The 21,263-nt window shown below is 35.6% G+C and overlaps 1 protein-coding gene across 1 annotated transcript in view; it reads left to right on the top strand.

Annotated features, from left to right (window-relative positions):
• Positions 1 to 118: 118 nt before the first annotated feature.
• The window catches only part of beta'COP (coatomer subunit beta'), a 63,355-nt gene continuing 42,210 nt past the window's right edge, over positions 119 to 21,263 (top strand). Inside the window, exons 1-5 of the mRNA XM_075358658.1 lie at positions 119 to 324; positions 553 to 711; positions 2,824 to 3,016; positions 9,611 to 9,759; positions 14,505 to 14,703. Of these exons, the coding sequence (XP_075214773.1) occupies positions 322 to 324; positions 553 to 711; positions 2,824 to 3,016; positions 9,611 to 9,759; positions 14,505 to 14,703 (703 nt within the window). The 5' untranslated portion in view covers positions 119 to 321. The remainder of the gene's footprint in view (positions 325 to 552; positions 712 to 2,823; positions 3,017 to 9,610; positions 9,760 to 14,504; positions 14,704 to 21,263) is intronic.

Below are 21,263 nucleotides of genomic sequence, written 5' to 3'. Positions count from 1 at the left end.
GCAACAGATTGTTAGTACATTATACAGAAAGTTTTTTCAAAGGTGTTTCTCTATCTTTCCCTAAATCTGTAACAGCGTTTAAAGAAATATTTCGATGAATTGAAACAGTAACTTAAAGAGAGAATATTTTTCGCGTTTCTGGAAGAATATTTCGAAATTCATTGTGTAAAATAATAATACTATGTTTAATTTCATTGGTGTGTGCAGTTAATGGCAGAACGTTGGTTGCACTGGACTGGGCCACGTCTAATGCAAATGTGAAGTTGATGTTAAAGAGATTTCGTTTGTTTTGTTGTGTGTACATATAATTAATTTACAAATATGGTAAATATTCTAGAATTTTAAAATAGGTTATCAAGCATGTATAGCAGTATTTTTTTTCATTATTTTAACGTAATAAAATTGGAAACATAACCTTCAAGATTGCCGCTTGTTATGTTTATTTTACTTTTAGAGAATACTATATCTTATACATTTTAGCTTTATGCCTTCTATAATCTACCACAAATTGCCTTTTTTTTTTTACTTTAGTCAATGTTTCTTTTATTTCAGCCATTAAGACTGGATATAAAAAGAAAGCTGACTGCCAGGTCAGACAGAGTGAAATGTGTGGATTTGCATCCAACAGAACCATGGATGTTAGTATCCCTTTATAATGGAAACGTTCACGTCTGGAATCATGAAAGCCAACAACTTGTTAAATCGTTTGAGGTATGATAATTATTTTCACTTTGCTGATAGTAAATTTCTTTGTATGATCCATTTGCGATATTTAGTGTGTATCAATGCTAACAATAGTAATTTATTTTACATTACTTATATCCAAACCAGTTTTAGATGTTAAAAAGTCCATTTTGGATGTGTGAGTGTGTCTTGTTAATTGTTGTATCTAATCAGTTATATAAATTTGAAAGAGATTTAAACTTTTTTTTTCATAATCTTGGAGTCTAGTCACAAATTAATTACACCTTTTTAACCCAAAATCTGAAACTACTATGAAGATGATTTTGTTGTTTTTGTTATTGAATTTTTAAATTCTTGTGAACTGGCTGGATTACCAACATGTGCATTAAAATTTAAACTTGACTGTCATTATGTGAAAAAAGTTGGATCTTCTGTGCCTCTATGATGATCCTGTGTGTTAATAAAGTTGAAACTATAATTATACCAAACATTCCTTTCGATTTTTCCATTTGATTTAAAAACTGTCATTTCCAATAAAAGCAGCACTTACTATATTGTTGAATAAATCTTATAAAAACCCTTTTAATAAGTTTGAGGTTTAGAAACTGATATTTTTTCTCATGGCCAACTGTATGGAACATCAAGAACAGGTGATCCATCAAGTCTTCATATTCATTGTCTTAAGCTTTAAGCCAGGAGTCTAGTTTACAGCAGGAGATTTTATACAACATAAAAAATTTTAATGATTGCATAATAAATTTGATGGGGTTTGGGAAAGAAATGTCAGGTACTTAAGCTAGTATCTAGATAAAGGTGCTTACTTGAAAAAGTACCTAATGAATTTTTATATTAGTTAACAGTTATTTGATTTGATGAAGTCAGTTGAGATCCTTTTTGATACACATCTTACTATATATTCAAAACAAAGCATATTTATTTAACAACATTAAGTGTTTTTAACATTACTAAAGTGTTTTTCATTGATAATAAACTTATTTCTTGGAATCCAGTGTATTTGTAATTGTGATACAATTGAAATGTTGGTTACTAAACTTATATCATTGTGGTTTATATCAATCGATAGCAAATGAGCGTTAATAGAAAGCATAGAGTAGAATAGACAACAAAGAGAGAGAGAGAGAGAGATTACATTCTGTATATGAGAACTCTGATTTATTAAATCATATTTAAAGTAAACTGCTGGTCATCAATTGTGTATTTACTTAAAGCACTCTGCCTCAGTAATAATGTTTTATCAGTGTGTTGTTAAATTTAGTATTGCGGTCTGTAAACAACGTTAATGATATTAAACATTTTCTTTTCAAATTAAGAAAATCCTTCATAGGTATTGCTATTTTGTACAGGCCATTTGGCTCATCCACATAAGTAAAATTTGAGTAGCCCTTATGTAATACTTTTCTCAAAAGTACAGCAATCTATTACTTATGTGTTTATTTATTTATTTATTTTTTGAGACTGTTAGATGATGAATTCTGTATATTTGAATTATCAAACCCAAAATACAGCTTATGAAAGAGTAAGTAAGATGATTAAACAAGAATAGCACATCTTGCCCACAACACCACTTGAATTAACAAAAAAAAAAAAAATCATTTTAAGTATATTTAATATTTTTTTTTTGCAGAGGCTTTTGCTTATCTGCTAAATAAATTAATATCACCTGTTATAAAAAATTTATTTAGTACAACTTTTCAAAGTTGTACTAGAATAGTGTATGGTTTGTATTAATTTTCATTTTGTAACTTTATTTATTTATTTTTTAAATAGTTGCTATTGTTAGAATGTATAGTTTTATATCATAGGCTTTCATAGTAATTTAAAGTAAACATTTATTAGAAAATTTGCTGATCAGTTTTTATGTGGTGCTGCAAGTTTCGTTAAATCACTTAAAGTTAGCTACCTGTAACTGGATTACATGCTTGTTCTTTGGGTCTAGTTAATTCCATCTCAGTACTAGTCAGCCTGAGGCTGGTAAGACCAATTACTGATATGGCAACTTCAAGTCAGAAGTTAATCGTGTATTGTTTTGATGTAAAATAAATCTTTTTAAAATTTATCTTTATACTGTAAATTCAGTTTATGTAATCTTCTAATTTACTTTTTATTTATTTATTGAAGGTATGTGATTTACCAGTAAGGGCAGCTGTTTTTGTCCCCAGAAAAAATTGGATTGTTACTGGCTCTGATGATATGCAAGTCAGAGTATTTAATTATAATACTTTAGAAAGAACAAATGCATTTGAAGCACATTCAGATTACGTGAGATGCATTGTTGTACATCCAGCATTGTCATATATTTTAACAAGCAGTGGTAAGAAAGTAGATTTATTAAATTATTAATGGAATTCTGCTTTATGGGTATTGATAATTTTATTTATCTGTCATATAATTGTGATGCAATAAATGTCCCATTTCCAAAAAAAATTTTCATTTTAATGGTTTTTAAGTTGCTTAAATAATCAAACTTTTGTATTTCCTTGATTTTAATTCTTTGGAGCTGATAACACTAACTTACTTCCTAATTTTATTAAGAACTTGATTGCCATGCTGATTTTCTAGCTCTTTTCAACTGGCGATGAGATCCCATTTTTAACTCATGCTTAGTTAATTTGTAGGACACTGGACTGAATGGCACCTCATTTTACATTTTTTTCTTTATACATACACTCGCGACATTCTAACTTAGAAATTGTTGTACTTGTTAAACTCCTGCTACATTAAATTTTAATGGAGTTAATTTTATATTTTTTTAGAAATTAAATATTTAAAGCTTAAATTTGGGTTTTTTTTCATTATTTATTAATGAAATACTAGAAGAGTTGTTATTGCAAATTACAAAAAAATGTTCCACCAAATTTAGAAGAAAGTATGCTCAGTGACATTCCAAGACTGCACACTAAGTTTTCAGTATCTTTAGCTGTTATCAAAAAACTGCTTTTTTATGGAACAAAAAAATAGAGATTTTTCTTTCAGTTTTGTTTATTAGTTGGTAGTAATTATTATTATAATAGCTTGTTCGAATAATTATACCTTATTGCACCTTTAATTATTCTGGAACCTTTACGGCACTGGATTATTTATATCTCTAAATAATTTCATTGTTAGTCTGTTCAATATATATTTATTTAGTATATAGATCATCACAAAATATCACATTATATGTAAGTTACACATATGAAAGTTACACGTACCATAAAAATGAGCTGGTGAACTTGTCAACTGAAATAACAAATTTTTATGCTTTTATGAAATAAGAAGAGACTGTTAGTTTAAAGAGGAAACAAAACATGATAATGAACGTAGCCTATCTCAATATATTTCATATTTTTCACATATATTAATTTTCTTTTGTTTTTTTTAGTGGACCATAGTTTTATAATTTTGTAGAAAATTATATTTTTATAACTTTTATTTTTGTAAATAATGATTTGTCATAAAGCTTACTTACTGTGTTTTTATACAAGTATTTAATTTATTTGTAAAAATTGAACAGTTTCCATATATTATCTAACAAGAATCTAATAAAACAAATAAAAATCAGTACAATAACAACCAACCATCAAGAACTCATAGCAATGGGTAAATTATAACCAGTAAGTAAGAAACCATATGATTAAGTTTAATTAATCAAAATGAAAGTATCATCTACAATTTATATCTATTTTACATGGTATATTTTATTCCTATTGTGTTCAATTAATAGTCAGATAAAAATTTAACACCAACTGTATATATATATATATATATATATATATATATTTTAATAATAATCTTAGAAGTTATTCTACATTTTTTCTTGTACTGCTGTGCAGTAAAGGTCACATACTTTTGAGCGTTATAATAAATGTAAAGTGTTAAACATTTAGAGGAAACAGTTACTTAGCAGTCAATTGGTGCTCAAGTCTGATAGGTTGTATAATAATTATAAATCTAATAATTTTCAGCCTTCATCAAAACATGCTCAAAGGTGGACCCAATATAAACATTTGATCAGCATTTACAAGTTGTCACAGAATAAATACATTCATAACTCCATAATAGATTTACATGTTTATGTTTAGGACATTTACAACTTTTACAGTCTAACTATTTATTTTCCTAAATAATAAGATTATTAATAATTTGATAGCTGTTTTTAATCTTTTTCTTAAAAGTTTTCAGCCCTTTTTTCCTTCCTAATGTCCTGGGGAAGTTTATTATAAATAAGTTTGCTTATATATAAGAGGTCTAAAAAAGTTTTGATTGGTGGTTAACCACTCATACAGTTAATCTGAAGTAAAAATCATGGTGCAGCTGTAATGATGCGCTTACTTCAAATTCAACTATTTATTATTATGTTTGAGATATTCGTAGTCTTTTTTATTTTTTTGGGACAAAAGACGCAACTTTGTCATCACCTGACATAGATATTTTAATTTAAGATAATTTCAAGTAATCCTTCAAGATGTCATATAAATAATTTACATGATTTACTACTGTATTGGAATTCTTTTTAATATAATGACAGGCAAACTTATGGTATCTGAATCGCTTGAACGTTATTTAATTTAATTGTTAACATGTTTAAATTTTAAATATATCATAATAATTTCAAGTTTAGCTTGCTTCTTTTATTATAGTTCTTGTATTATAGTCCCTAATTAGTATATCTTTTGTACTTTACTGCCTATTTACTATTACTGTATGTATGTTTTTATGTTTGATTATTTTATTGTTTATTTCAAAAACTTTAACCATTAAAACTGAATTTTGTTTCAAAAAGTAATGGAAATTATTTATTAGTCTTTGAAAATTACCTTAAAAATCAGAGTTAATTCCTGTAAGAAATAAATTCATTTAAAAACAATGTATTGAAGCTACTGAAAAAAATTAAAAATTGGAGTTCTGAAAAAATGGTTATATTTTTTAAATTAATTTTCTCTTTGTTTTAAAGTTCTTAATTTTAGTTTTTTTTTATTTATTAAAAGATAGTTTTTTTAGAAATTATTTTCATAGAGAAAGTTGCTAAACGAATGTTTTAATTGTCATCTGAAGTTGTGATTAAAAAATTAGCATTGTCTGTAAAAAGGACTATATTGAAAACAGATATAGCATTTGGAAAGTTATTAATTAAAATGCACTATTTTAGCAGTTGTTGGGTCATACAGCTCAGTAGAATGATAACTACAAAATAGGATGTCAGCTATAAAAAAACTATCTTTAAAATTATAAAAATGTAGTTTTCTAACAGAATGTGATGTAATCAGCGAGATTAAAAGGTCTATCTTTGTGATGTAGAAATATAATCCCATTTTTTAAGCATCCTATCAGATGCATAATTTATGTAAGTAGTTGTAAAAGAATGATGTAATACATATTTGATTGTTAATAGGTTGGAAGTCAAACTAACTTCAGGATAAAATATTATAATTTAATAATAATTAAAAGAAGATAATAATTTAAAAAGTCAGATTCTTAATTTACAAATGTTGAAACCTAAAGAAATGTATTTTTACAATACGTTTAAGACTTAAATATTTTCTGAACGGAACAGTTATTTGTTTGCTGGCTCTGTTTATAAACAGATTAACGTGAATTAAAACTTTGTCAGAATGTATGTTAATGATTTTGTTCTAGTTTTTGAGATTATTAGATTAATTAAATGTTTCCATAATTTGATGAAAACTATATAATGAAAGAAAGGTTGTAGAGTGGATTAAAAGAAAAAGAAAGTCTGTCGTTAATACCAGTAGTGGTCCTCTTGGATGTAAGAAATGTCTTTAACTCCGTCAGCGGGAGTCAATTTTTCAGACGCTGGGGAGTGGGGTATAGACGACAGTACAGCAGAAGAATGGTCCAAAGCTACGTAGATGAAAGAAACCTAATCTATAAACTTGGAAGTTCAGATCTGTGGCTTCATTTCACATGCGGGGTGCCCCAGGGGTCAGTCCTAGGTCCCCTGCTCTGGAACATGGTGTATAATGGGGTTCTGAAGCTGCATTATCCAGACGGCATGACTCCAATTACTTAGGCAGACAACCTCGTCTTCGTTGTGGTAGCAAGGATGGAAGAAGCAGTTGCTGAGGCGACTAATACTCCAATAGCTACTGTTGGAGAGTGGATGCAAGACAGTGGTCTGTGGTTGTTGCAGGAAAAGATGACATACATCAGTATGATGGGATGAGTGCCGAAACCCATAACAATACACATGAGGGTGAGGCAGTCCAACCATGGGACACTGCCAAAAAAATACTTGGATGTCTGGTTGGATTGCAGTAGGAAATTCACACCCCACATTCATGAAACAGGGGATAAAGCTGGACTGTTGGTGAAGAAGCTCACTAGACTACTCGCTAACGTTGGAGGACCCTGGGCTTCCAAAAGAAGATTATATGTCCATATAGTGAACTTGCTGTTACTGTATGGGGTTCCTGTTTGGGACAGAACCTTAGAAGTGGAGAGCTACAGACGAATAATCGAGGGGGTGCAGAAGTGTATTGCTCTCAAGACCATCTCGGCGTATGCCTCTATCAATGGAGGTGGTAATGATTGTGGCAGGAATTCTGCCTCTGCAGCAACTAGCCAAACAATGTGCTCTAAGATATAATGGTGAATCAAGAGAGGAAGCACAGGCTGTTTTAATGTGCGATTGGCAATGCAGGTGGGATGTATCCACCAAGGACAGGTGGACACATCGGCTGATATCCTGGATCGGGAGGAGGTTTGGTGAGACCAACTTTTGGCTCGCACAGTTCTTGACAGAGCATAGGGTCTTTAGGAGCTACCTGTGCTCCTAATCCTATAATATCCTATATATATAATATCCTATAATATCCTGTGTGGATGGAGGATCCCAACTGCCCTTATTGTGGGAATCCTGACACACATGAGCACGTGGTATTCCAGTGCCCAAGGTTGGAGGTGCAGCGGCAAGGGTGTGTCGTGAGCACGGGAGCGATTGACAGAGTCCGTAGAAGAGACCATGTTGGCAAGTGTGGAGAATTTTCACATGATAGCAATGTTCTTGTTGGTGATACTAGAAGAAGAAGAAGAAGAAAGAAGGGAAGTGAGGAGGTGAGAGACAGCCTCAGCTGGAGTCGTCTGTCTGTGGGAACGTTTTACACAGGTGGGTGGCAGCGATGAAGGTTTGGGACTCAAGCCTCTGAGCTATTAAGACCGAGACTAAGCAGAGGTACCCCTCAGGGTTATCCCTGTTAGAGACAGGCACAAAAGACCAAGACCCGGTGGGGCGGCTGGAAACGGCATAGCCGGGCCTGGCTGCCCGCCCTCATGATTAGAGGTGAAGGCACTACCCAGAGCTGTGTGATGTGATTTCAGTAATTTCTAAATAAATAAATTTATTAGGACATTCAGAAATATTTCTGAGGACAAAAGTAATTGTTGGCTGAATCTTCATTTTCAGAATTTTTGATTTATTTAACTGATGTTGCTTTTTTTAATGTTAGTTTGGGAATAGATTTAATTTATACTTGAATTCTTTTATTTTTTAATATAAGTTGCCTAACTTTTAACAAAGTTCTTTAGGTTCGCAAATGCTGACTGCACCAGATTTTATTTTGATGGTGTTGTAAATGACCTTAATGTTAAAATTTTGGAGTATGTATAAATTTATGTGCAATAAAAATATTTTACTCATGTACATTATTTTCTGTAATGTGTTTTTTAAAATTTGTTTTTAATGTGAGCCATCTCTAAATACTGAGTCTTATTTTAAGATGTACAAAATGTATTGTTGTTCATTAAGAAATTGAATTTTTAAGTAATAGATTTACTGTAAGAACAAGGTCTCCCGTTAAAGCCCATCAGGGCTAGGAACGGAAGTGTCACAAGGCACTTCCCCTACGTGGTTGGGATGTAAGTTCAAGGCATGTTTTCAAAATTAGTACCTTTTTGAAATTCCGCCGCTGCTAAGCTGCAGTCGGCATTCCACACATGCACATTGTGTACCCGCATCTGTTGGCAAGCCACAGACGCCATTGTGGAAATATTCGACTGTTTACATTTTTTTATTAGTGTTTATAAGCCTCCACTGATTGAGAATCCTGTCAACTGTGAAATACAGGGTGTGATTTGTTTTCTTAGTACTAAAGGCGTGAAAGCAGCTGAAATTCATTGTCATATCAGTGAATTGTATGGAGAAAACATTACGAGCGATGGAATGGTACGAAAATGGGTTAGAGCTTTTAAAGATGGCCACCAGAATGTTCATGATGAGGAACGGAATGGACGACCTTCTGTCATTACTGAAGATTCGGTGCAGAAAGTTGATGAAAAACAGAGAGAGAACAGATGCTTTATGATTTTTTTGCTATCTGAAGAATTTCCTCAAGTTTCAAGAAGTGCTGCCTGTGAAATTGTGGCCGAACGCTTAAATTATCAAAAGTTGTACTCACGCTGGGTACCAAAAATGTTGACTGAGGTGTACGAAACCAAATGTTTAGGCAGTGCATTAACTTTTCTTGAGCGGTACAATGTTAAGATTGATGATTTTTTAAGCCAAATTGTCTCAGGCGATGAAACATCGGTGACTTATGTTACACCGGAATCAAAGCACCACGACGATGATGATGGTGTCAAAGCGATCATGTTGCAGTGGTTATTAAGTCAGGCGGCAGACTTCTATGACAATAGTGTTCAAAAGCTGGTTGCACGATACAACAAGTGCCTTAATATTGGTGGCGGTTATGTAGAAAAGTAGATTAAAGTACAGGCTTTTACGTAAAAATGAAATTGTTAAGAATAGTATACTTGTTCTTTTTAATTTCAAAATGATACTTTAAAAATATGCCTTGTATTATGATTAATAGGTTTTACTGTTTAGATTATTCAGACTGTACTGCATGTATGCATAAATATTTTTAATCAAGTTCCATATTGCAAAATATTAAGGGCTTTTTTTTTACAGATGATATGCTGATAAAATTATGGAATTGGGAAAAGCAGTGGGTGTGTCAACAAGTATTTGAAGGGCATACACATTATGTGATGCAAATTGTAATCAATCCAAAAGATAATAATACGTTTGCCAGTGGATCCCTTGATCGTACTGTTAAGGTAGGGATACCTTATAAACTTGTTAATTTTGACTTTAGATTAATTTATACTGTCTAGGCCATTTTTTCTGACAAAATGTAATGTAAACATCAAGATAACTTGTTACAAGTTAGTGATGAGTTATCTTAATTCTTAGTTAGGTGCTGTATTCTTTTTCATCCCCTTTCTGGAACCGCTCTTGGAGCATTACTTCTGACAGGGCAAGTATATAGCCATCAGATGCTGGTATGCAGAGTGCCTGCGACCTCATTGTGCAAAGATGACACCCACAAGGTTGGGGGCACTCGTAAGTGTTCAGCTGCAGGCCTATCCAAGTTGGCACCCTTCGGTGTTGAATTCCCTATTGAGCTTCCTGCAAGACATGTAATCTGTCATTCACTTTTTTAGTTTAGTCCTTTGTAGCCTTCCATTCAAGGGGTCCTCATCATAATTCTCTGACTGTCTTCTGGATTAAACATGACCTCTGCATCCAAGGCTTCCAGCATCTCTTGGCGTTCATTCTCAAATCATGTGCAACTAAAATAAACATATAGAGGGGTCTCCTTCTCAGTACATGTGGGACAAAGATCCGAGTGGTTCAAACAGAATCTGAAAGCTCTCTAGCCTCCATGGCCCACCAGGAACTGTTAAAGAATAACCCAGTGAGCCAGCTTCTTTGGTACCAGCTTCTAATATCTCAGATAATGCGGTACATTCACTGCCCTTTCGTCCCCTCATCCCATTTGCTTTGCCAGATTCCTAACAATTCCTCTTCTATATCAGCAGAAATTCTTCTCTTATCGGCAGGAGATAGAGGTCCCAATACCTGGAGTCTCTTCTTTTGCTCAATCAGAAGGTCTATAGGTAAAAGAGACAAGGCAAACCAAGACATCAGCCGCCTCCTTAGAAACTGTGATAAACGCTGATTATCCATAAACAGCATCTCCTGTGTGAAGCCTTGAGTCATCCTAAATATTTTGCGTAGTAGTGATGCTCCCCCACAATTTGGCCCCGTACAACATTGTGGCATATGCAACTAGATCGAGCCACCACAGTTGGATAGGAGACCAGCAACTAACCTCACTGCTTTGGCATCTGCCTCAATGACCAGTGCTCCATACCAGAGCCTTGTGTTGACCCAGACCACAAGGTATTTAATCTCGCAGGTCTGGCTTCAATCCATCTTCCCTCCAAGGTAAGTCTCAGCTTTGGGGGTCTCTTGGCAAAAGAAATTGCCAACATCTCTGTTTTATTAGGATCAAGCGTGAGGCCCACCCCTGCTATCCACTCTTTGATTGTTTGATAATCATCACATATCTTAACGGTAGTCTCGTGAACTGTGTCAACCTCTACCGCCAAAGCGAGGTCATCCGTGTAACCCACCAGGGTCACACCTGGCAGAAGGGATGACGTGGAGGACCTGATTGTAAGATAACATTCAAGAGAGTCAGTTTGAGGACTGACCCCTGCAGTACTCTGTATAGATTATGCTCAATTGTTATTGGCTGGCAGAGAGTCCACCCACCCTCTCCATCACCTCAGATATTCTGCGTTGGAGCATATGCTCCAACACTTTTGCTATGGCGTCTGTCATGCCCAGCAGCTGGTACGAGGAGCGTAATACCGAGCCCCTCCTCAGTTTGAGGACTAACACTAGCCGCTGGCATCACCATCTGTGGGGAATACTCCCTCTGCAAGGCAAGCATTATATACCTCAAGAAATACATCTGGAACAGCCTGGATTGGCACCCTTATCATCAAACTCAGCAACTGGTCAGGTCTCTGCGCCTTCCTCGGGGCACGCATAATGTTGTATCCAATAACTCCTCTTTTGTAACAGGGGGTGGAATCTCTCCATCGTCAGTCATTACCTCTTGTCTGCCCAGAAAAATGCCATTGATTATGCCTCGTACTTCTTGGGTGTCTTGCGTAGCAGGGACCCTGGGTCTCATCCTCCTTTTCACCAATATAGTGTATGTCCTGCCCCGAGGGTCTGCGTCTACCTCTGCAATTAGCTCATTGAATGCTTTCCGTTTTGCCTCTTGAATGCATGATGCAAGGTCCTTCTTGGTCTTCTTGTATTGAGCCATACATATATCCCTCAGAACAGGGAAACAAGCCCAAGTCATTTTTCTTCTGACTGCTAGACACTTGCGTCTCTTGTCGGCAATCTCCATTGACCACCAATAGATGGAGGTCACCCTCTTTCTAATATGTCCTGTAGGGATCCTGCCACAGGCCATCTCTAACGAGGCCACTATTCTGGTGACTTCTGCTGAGCCAGACACTTAAGTCAGGCGCCTCTATGTAGGCAGTTGGGTCTAGGTCCCAAGTACCCCACCCAGCAAATATGGGAAGGCCATCCTCACTGTTTCCCTCTTCTGAGATCAAAGTGACAATAGGGTGATGGTCACTTCCAGACAGGGCTTCCCACACCCTCCACTCACAGACATGTGGGGCCAGCTCAGAACTAAAAAAGATGTAAGATCGACCACAGATCCAGTTGTGCCCCTCCTAAAGGTATGGAAACCGCCCACATTCAGGCAAACCAAATTCAAAATATCAGGTCCATCTGCAAGGATCCTTCCCCTGGTGTCTGCCCTGGCAGAGCTCCCCTCAGCATCCTCTGGCTCACCTCAAAGCACTTTAAACACCACAGGGGCTGTTCCACGGTGTCAACCTTGCATGACACCATGCCAATTCTTATGCGACTCTTCTGCACTCTGTGCGCAGCCAAGGAGGCTGGCAGTCTGTAGATTGCAATCTTTATCTCTCCAGTAACCAGGTTGCATCATAATCTATAAATCATCAGGTAGCTCAGGCCACCTCTTCAAGCCCCTTTACTACATTTGCCACCAGCATATCGCTTTCTAGATCGCATATGCGGAGAGCAACAGTTCTGGTCCTTGACTGTACGTTGCCATCCTTGATGGCAGTCGTCACTGCCTGCTTAAATGTCCCAGCATTTTTAACCTCCTCCTTAACTTTAATCTCCATGCTTTGTTCAGATTTACATATGGATAGATCTCTGTTGTGCCTGTAATGCCAACATCTAATCTCATGATTAGTAAGTCTACCTATAATATATCAGACTTTAAAATAAGTGTCTCTGTCCTATGCATTTGCTCTACCAGTGGTTTGCCCCCCAGACAGTGGAAGTTCTGCCACTCAGGATGGTGACATAGTAATTATGTCCTGCCCTCCTGCCTTCACATTCTAGTATGCTGCAGTCTCCCCTCCATAGATCTCAGTTTGAATGTAATCAAGGTTCCGTCCGTTTTTCTTACATACTAACTTTCTGAAACACATCAACCAGCGCCTGGGTGAGATCATTCTCACTACTGGAATCGACAAAGACCGTGAAAAACATTACTAATCAGTTCCCATTCTCCTGACTCTTCATCAATAAGCGTCGCCTCCATGGCTGCTGACAATACATTCCCTGCTACTAGTCTCGAGTTGTTCATAATCCATGCTGCCTGAGGATGCCTCATCACCAAGCTGTCCATCAGTCTTCCCTCAATAATCTCTTTAAAATCCATAACTGCTACTACATTCTTTGTTGTGAGTGGGGGAGGTCATTCCTATCTGGCATTTTTGTGTACGTGTAATGGTAGGCCTTCCTGGGCCAACTCCTTTTAATAAAGTCATCCATATCCTCCACCCTGACATCATTGTCCAATCCATCTAGTGGTTACTGCACCCCATAACCACTGATATTTGGGTAGTTGCTTCTGCCATTTGATTCTTCCTAATAGCTCCGGCTGAAGTATGAACCAGTCTGTAAGTCTTTCATAGCAGCTGTGAACTCCATATCAGTTTCCTTTATACTTTAATATTTTTATCCATGTTTTTCCTGAGTTCTTTGGCTAGCTTTTTAAGTCATTGGACCATCACCTCCATGTCAAGTGATATGTCCTCCTCCTTGGTGGAAGATTGCCTCACCATCAGCTGTTCAGCTCCCTTCCTGCCCTCCACAATCGCTATGAGAGGTAAGCCCTCTAGCAGCAGGTCAGATGTTACAGCAGTGGTGGCAACTGGGATGGGCAGATTCTCCATTGCCTCCGTCTTGACATTGTAGGCTCAGGAACGACTTCCAGTTCTTCTGCCGGCTTCCCTTCCATTATTATGGAGGGGCTGGTAAGATAAACAAGAATAAAATGAAATATCAATAATATGTCTTAAGTAGTCAAGCTACAAACCAAGCTGTCAGGTGCTACACACCTAATTCAATTATTAAAAATCAATGAAATTGGATACTGCATTTTTAGATAATGACTTTGTTCTGTAGTTGCAAGTTTGAGTACTATAACTATAATCAGAAGCTTTGATATTAATGCTAATTTTTAGTTAATCTAACTTTTGCTGATCCAGGACCATGTGTTAAGTAAAATTCTTAATTATCAATTTTTTATTTGATAATCAAATTTTTTTACTTTTAGATTAACTTTATTACACCAGTTTTTATTTACAGCTGGCTTGTATTAATTATTAAGTTAAATTGTATTTTTGTATTAAGATGTAAGTTTAGAAATTAATCTGTGTAGTAATTTTAAGTAAAGGACAAGAGGAAAATTGCTTTAATTGGTAAATTTAATTGCCAACTGAAGCTGGCAGTTGAATTTTATAAATAAGTTAAAGAATAAACCTTTAAAGAAATTATAATTGTAACTGTTCTCTCTGTTTTGGTCATGGTTCAGTATAAAGTAATTGTAATTAAAATTTTTTTGTACTTAGATGATGATATTTATTATTGATTTATACAGGTATGGCAGCTTGGTTCATCAACCCCTAATTTTACCCTTGAAGGCCATGAAAAGGGAGTAAATTGTGTGGATTATTATTATGGTGGTGATAAACCTTACTTAATATCAGGTGCTGATGATAGAATGGTTAAAATTTGGGATTATCAAAACAAAACATGTGTTCAAACATTGGAAGGACATGCTCAAAATATTTCTGCAGGTATGTAACAAAGTAATTTTACAATTTTATTTGTGATTTCAGGCAGTTTTTTGCGTGAAAATATGCTTGGTAGTTGAGATCAAAGAAGGAATTTTGGACAACATATTTATAATTATAAGAAATCTATGCGACTATTTTTCTATGTTTTTATGCATAGATCAATCAAACACTATTACTTTTCAACAGAAAAATAATTAATAAACTTCTAGATTGATTTGGTAAACCAGTAGAAAATGATGAAACCAGTAGAAATTCAATTTGTGCTAAGATATTTGGCAGTATGGTTAATCTGTTGGGTACTATTGCTGTACCGGTACGACTTCATCAATTTATGCATGTAGTCTACTACTGTACTTGTATCATTTCCACCTGCCAATACTCCAGATTGAGTATCATCTATTTAATTTTTGTGAGAATGCTTCTGTGCAGAGAACTACGTAAATATCATTTAAATACCTTCTGTTCTGATTTTCCATCTTTCTCCTCCAGAATTCTTTTATTCTTTCACTATGCTTTGTTTTTCGTTCTTTCCATCACATGCACTTTTATTTTTTGCATTCACAAGAACCTCTTTTTGCATTTTTTCTTTAAATTTTTTTCTATCTTGACAATCTTATTTCTATATTTGCTTTATTTAAGTCTTCCTTTACTTGTTTCATGTATGGAGGCGGAGTTTTATATTTCTAAAATTTATCAAAAGTTTTGTGTTCACTCTATCTGAATCCATTCGAATCATTTGTCCCACAAAATTTAGTCTCCTTTTTTGTATCGTGGTTTCTAAATCTTAAAAGGTTTTATTGTTTTTTTTTCATTATTTTTTTTCTTTTGTACATTTTTTTATTTGACTTCAGTCTATATCTTTCATTTTTCTTTGGCCATGGATCGTTCTTAAAATTTTCCTTTCAGTTTTTAAACATAATTCTAGATTTGTTATGTTAGAGGTCTCTGTCACAAAGAGGATTACTAGTTTCAATACTATATTATTGTGTCTCAATTTTGTATTTATTAATGAATTTTTCTTGCTGGACATATTTTTAATTAAAAATTTCAATCTCAAAAACTATTTTTCTTCTTCCAAAATACCTTCTTATCTGAATCATTTGAGGTTATTATTTTGCCTAGATATTTAAATTTATCTGTGCATTTAATTTTTCCAATTTTGGTTTCTATACATTTCTTGTTTTGTTTAGAATTTTTAGTTATTTCTGTTTCAGAAAAGGAAATTTGTAAACCAGCTTAATATATAATTTTTCTTTCTATGACTTATGAAATATTTTTAACTATAATTAAATTGTATACAGATAAATATTGAAAAAGACTTAAATAAAAGTCTGATTTTTCCTTTCATTGTGATTACATTTAAAAAATAATCACTTTAATTTTCTTTACTTATTTGGATATTGAACATAGTTTAATCAGATAGTTTGAAATTACACTACATAAAATTTATCTTTGAGATATCATTTGGCTTTGTGTGTGTTTTACTGTACTATTGTCAAACTAAGTAAAAGATAAATTTTCTCTAGTTTTTTCTAAAGTTACTTGTGGAGAGTGGGGTCTCTGTAAAATCTATATGGGATAAAATTATGCTTGATCACTTACATCTCATCTAGTTGAGGGTTTTTTCTCACCACAGATTTGAATAATATGGGAATACAAAACAAAGTAATTTCCTAAGTGTGATCGTTTGGTCAATCTTCTGAGGAAAAACAAATTTCAATATATTATTGATATATTGGATGTTCATTACTTTTTCAAATATTTTTAGTTATTAAGAAATAAAGAGAAGTTTAGCTTAGTAAATTTAAGTTTATTAATTTATTGTTGAACTTTTCCTATAACTTATAGTAAAATCAGGCTACCACAAACAACTGTTGCATATATTAATAGGAAATTGTTCCATAGGCATTGCCAACCCCACCTAAATACTAAGGATGTGAAAATTAATTTTTAAGTATCAAAATTCTTAGCTAAAAATCTACCAAACACTGCTGCAGAGTAATAGAAAAAAATTTGGAAAATGAAATAGGGTCAGTCTACCAATAAAGAGAGCAAAATTAGCCAAACAACCCCAATCTAAATGAAGTTTACAATTTATGATTCATTTCCCTCAAAATCGACTTGTTTTTCATTATCTTGGTGTTCAGTTTTAAAACCTTCTAAGTACATAATAATTTTTGGCTTTATTGAGTTTGAATTTTTTTAAGTTGTAAATATGTTTTAAGTGATCATTGATATGATATGTGAGAATTTAGTTTACATTTTTTAAAATGTAATAGTTTTATGAATATGTGATATTGTAAAATTGTTTATTTAATAAATGTGTTTTTGTATGTGATAAAATTTGTATCTGACTTGTAATATTTACAGATACATGACTCCCCCGACGGGGAGTCTTATTCTTTAAGACTTTGGGGGTTGGCGTCCCCACAGGCCTAGCCTCTGCAGCTATTCTTCCCACTATACAGTGTGCTGCAGAACACTTTACATTATACACATATACTACACCAAGAACACTACATAAATTACAACATACACACTTACACAATTACACAACAACATCCTACACTGATATTTCTTACATTAACACTCGGTGGTGTTGCGACATCTTACGAAACGCAACCGTAACCCAAGGTGGGAACAAATCGTGCCGATGGGTGAATGGCTCTACGTAGTGAGTCTTGAACGATGTCCTCTGGGCACCAGGGCGAACCCAGTTGTACTTAGCTCTAGCTCCAGTACGCGTGCGCTCTGCTGGAGTGGTCCATTTTTCGCCGGTACTCGTGGGACCAAAATTTCAGTTCCAACAATAAACACAATGATGGTTGGTGGTCCATCTGAAAAAACCACCAAATTATGTCTTGCGAAGAGACCTCGGTCAGCTTTGTCTGATGAGGATAAAAGTCCTATGGAAGAGAACTACAAATCTTTAGACTTGAACACTAAAAATATTCGATTCATTGTTCTCCGAAATAGTCAGGAAGGTGGCTCCCTCCAAAAGGTTTCACCTTTCCTTATAAATAAAACTCTAACAGGTGCAAGTGGCTCCCCAAAGAACATCAGGAAATTACGCGACGGATCGATTCTGGTTGAAACATTCAACGACGAACAGAGTCGATCAATCTTACGTCTCCGTAATATGGGTGGTATAAATATAAGTGCTGAAAGCCACAAAACTTTAAATACGAGCAGGGGTGTAATTTTTTGTAGAGACCTTCTGGATATAGATATCTCGGAAATAGTCTATGAGCTTTGCCACCAAGATGTTGTTGAGGTGAAACGTATAATGAGACGGCAGAACGGAACAGAAGAACCGACACCGTCTCTTATATTAACATTCAATCTCCCTGTTCCACCAGAAAAGATTAAAGTGGGTTACCTCTCGGTTCGGGTACGACCATTCATACCCAACCCACGGCGATGCTTCAGATGCCAAGGTTTTGGTCATACTACAACATCTTGCACGAAAACTGAGATCTGTGCTCGATGTGGTAAAGAAGGTCACAACGACACTAACTGCAAAGAAAGTGAAAAATGTGCAAACTGCAGTGGTCCACATACAGCCCGCTCCCGAGATTGCCCAACTTTTAAAGAAGAAAAGGCAATTCTCAAAATCTGTACGGAGCAAAAACTATCTTTTCCGGCTGCACGTAGAGAATATAAAAAGATAAACAACTCACGGAACCTGGTTAAACCAGACGTATCTTTTGCCACCGCTACAACTAAACAAATTCCTACAAATGCTAATAATCAGCAGTGCGGATCCTGCAATGAGCTTAAAAAACTTGTTCAGATGCTATCTGATCAAGTAGCTTCACTTACAGCCACTATCTCAGAGCTGACAAAGATGAATAAAAAGTCCTCCGTCGCAGCTAGTGAATCAAACAGTATGATACATACGAAAGTTCCTATTCCCAAAGTCGTACCGCCACAAATAGCGACAATCACAGCTGGCAGTAAGCCACCTAATAAGCTCCCCATAAAGGGAACCCACATAACTATCTCTTCTGGGATGTCAACTACAGCATCCCATTCTAATAAATCTCCTCCACCATCACCTCATATACTGGAGGATATGGTTGAAGAACCACCCGACCCTAGGGCATCGGAGTTCTTTAAAATAAAAAATACGAAAAAGAAAAACCGAATCACGTACAACTAATTTTTATATAGTTTCCGAAATTTATGTTTCTATTTATTTTTTACACTTATGAACATTATTCAGTGGAATGTTAGAGGTATTCGGTCCCGCATTGAAGATATTAGAGTACTGGCGCACACACATGATCCACTAATCATGTGTTTCCAGGAAACTCACCTTCTACAACATGACCGAATTACACTTAGAGGATACTTCTGCGAGAGATACGACTGCCTAGTAGACAGTAGGGAGAGTGGTGGAGTAGCGATTTTCATGAAGAATGGGGTGTCAGCTACAAGAATTCAACTATCCACTGTCATTCCTGCTATTGCAGTAAAGGTCACTATTCCCTTCAAATTGCATATCTGCAATCTGTATCTCTCACCGAACACTGTGTTCAGTGCTTTAGATGTCTCAAATCTCCTTACACAAATACCATCTCCATCGTTAATAGTAGGAGACTTCAATGCCCATCATATTTCCTGGGGCTCAACCTTCTGCTCCACTCGAGGAAATATGATAAACAGATTGAGACAAGATTTTGACCTTTGCCTACTGAATAATGGATCACACACATTTATGTCCTTATCAACTGGTGCTGTATCTAACCTTGATCTTTCCATATGCTCACCGAATGTACTCCCTCATTTTAATTGGTCGATTTGTGATGACTATCACGGCAGTGATCATAGACCAATTATTATTAGTTTCGGTGTAGACTGCGAGATTAAAAGAATGCCACGGAGATGGATTGTTGAAAAGGCAGATTGGAACGGATACTGTAAAGCATTCCAATCTCAGTATGACGATGGAGCGAACATCCCCGACCAATATTCTTCTTTTACGTCCATGGTACTTAAGAATGCCAACAGATATATCCCACAAACATCGGGTAATCCTAGACATCCTTTCGTTCCATGGTGGAATGATGAATGCAAAAATGCTATTAGGAATCGACGGCAGGCACTACGTAAATTTAATCGTAAGCCCACAACAGAACATCTAAATTTATACCGCAGGGCTAGAGCGGTGTGCCGTCGAGTATTCTTGGACGCTAAGAGGAATTCATGGACGAAATACGTGAGCACTATCTCACGCACTACTTCCACGTCTACTGTATGGAAGAAAATTCGTGCAATCTTCGGATCACCGAAACAATCTATTCTTGGTCTTATTGATGAAGGAGAACTCCTTTCATCATCCTCGGAAGTGGCAAATAGTCTAGCAAAATCTTTCCGCTCGGTGTCTCTCACCTCATCATATAATAACGATTTTCAACGGTACAAGATACAAATGGAGGTGTTGTCGTTAAACATTGGTGATTCGGTTGGTGAATTAAACACTCCATTCATATTTAAAGAATTGTTACATGCACTTAAAAATTCACGGGACACTTCCCCTGGACCGGACAACATTCGCCTTTCCATGCTTTCACACCTTCCTAATTCGGCACTACAACAACTTTTGAATATTTTCAACGGTTTATTCTCCGAACAAGTCTTCCCACCCAGCTGGTCAGAAGCATTTATTATACCAGTACTAAAACCTGGTAAAGACCAGACGAACCCCTCAAGCTATCGCCCTATTTCATTAACAAGCGTGTTGTGTAAAATAATGGAGAGAATGGTAAACCGCAGACTTACATGGTACTTGGAGAAACATGGCTTTCTATCTCCAGAACAGTGTGGTTTTCGACAAGGACGATCTTCCATTGACCATTTAGTGTCACTAGAAACAGCCATACAAAACGCTTTCCTCAATCGGCAACACCTCGTCGCTATCTTCTTTGATATAAAAAAGGCGTATGACACAGCCTGGCGACGTGGTATTCTTAACACTCTCCAAAAATGGGGAATCAAGGGCAATATGCTTGCTTTTATCCGGGGATTCTTAAATCAGCGAACGGCTCGTGTTCGTGTGGATGATTCGCTCTCAGATAGTGTCATCTTGGAGAATGGAGTGCCCCAAGGTAGTGTATTAAGTGCCACCTTATTTTCTGTAGCCATAAATGATATTACCAAATGTGTTCAGGCTCCTGTCTCATGCTCTCTATTTGCTGACGACTTTGCTATCTACATTGCAAGCCGTTCGGCACCTACAGCAGAGAGACTACTGCAGAACACTATATATCACCTTGAAGCTTGGTCCAGGATTACTGGTTTCACATTTTCATCCGAAAAAACAAAATGTGTAGTTTTTTCTCGGCTACGAAACCCTTCTATTCCGCAAATTTTTCTGAACGGTGAGACTATTACTATCTCTAATTACGTTAAGTTTTTAGGTTTAATTTTTGATAGCCGTCTTACTTGGGTCAAACATTTAAAAGAATTGAAAACAAAATGTTCCAAAATTCTAGATATGATGCGAGTCCTTACTAACACCAACTGGGGAGCCGATAGATCATGTATGATACGTTTTT

Source organism: Lycorma delicatula, chromosome 2 (genome assembly GCF_047948215.1).
Source record: "Lycorma delicatula isolate Av1 chromosome 2, ASM4794821v1, whole genome shotgun sequence".
NCBI lineage: Eukaryota > Metazoa > Arthropoda > Insecta > Hemiptera > Fulgoridae > Lycorma > Lycorma delicatula.
The sequence above is the reverse complement of the archived record's forward strand: the minus strand, read 5'-3'. Positions and strand labels throughout refer to the sequence as shown.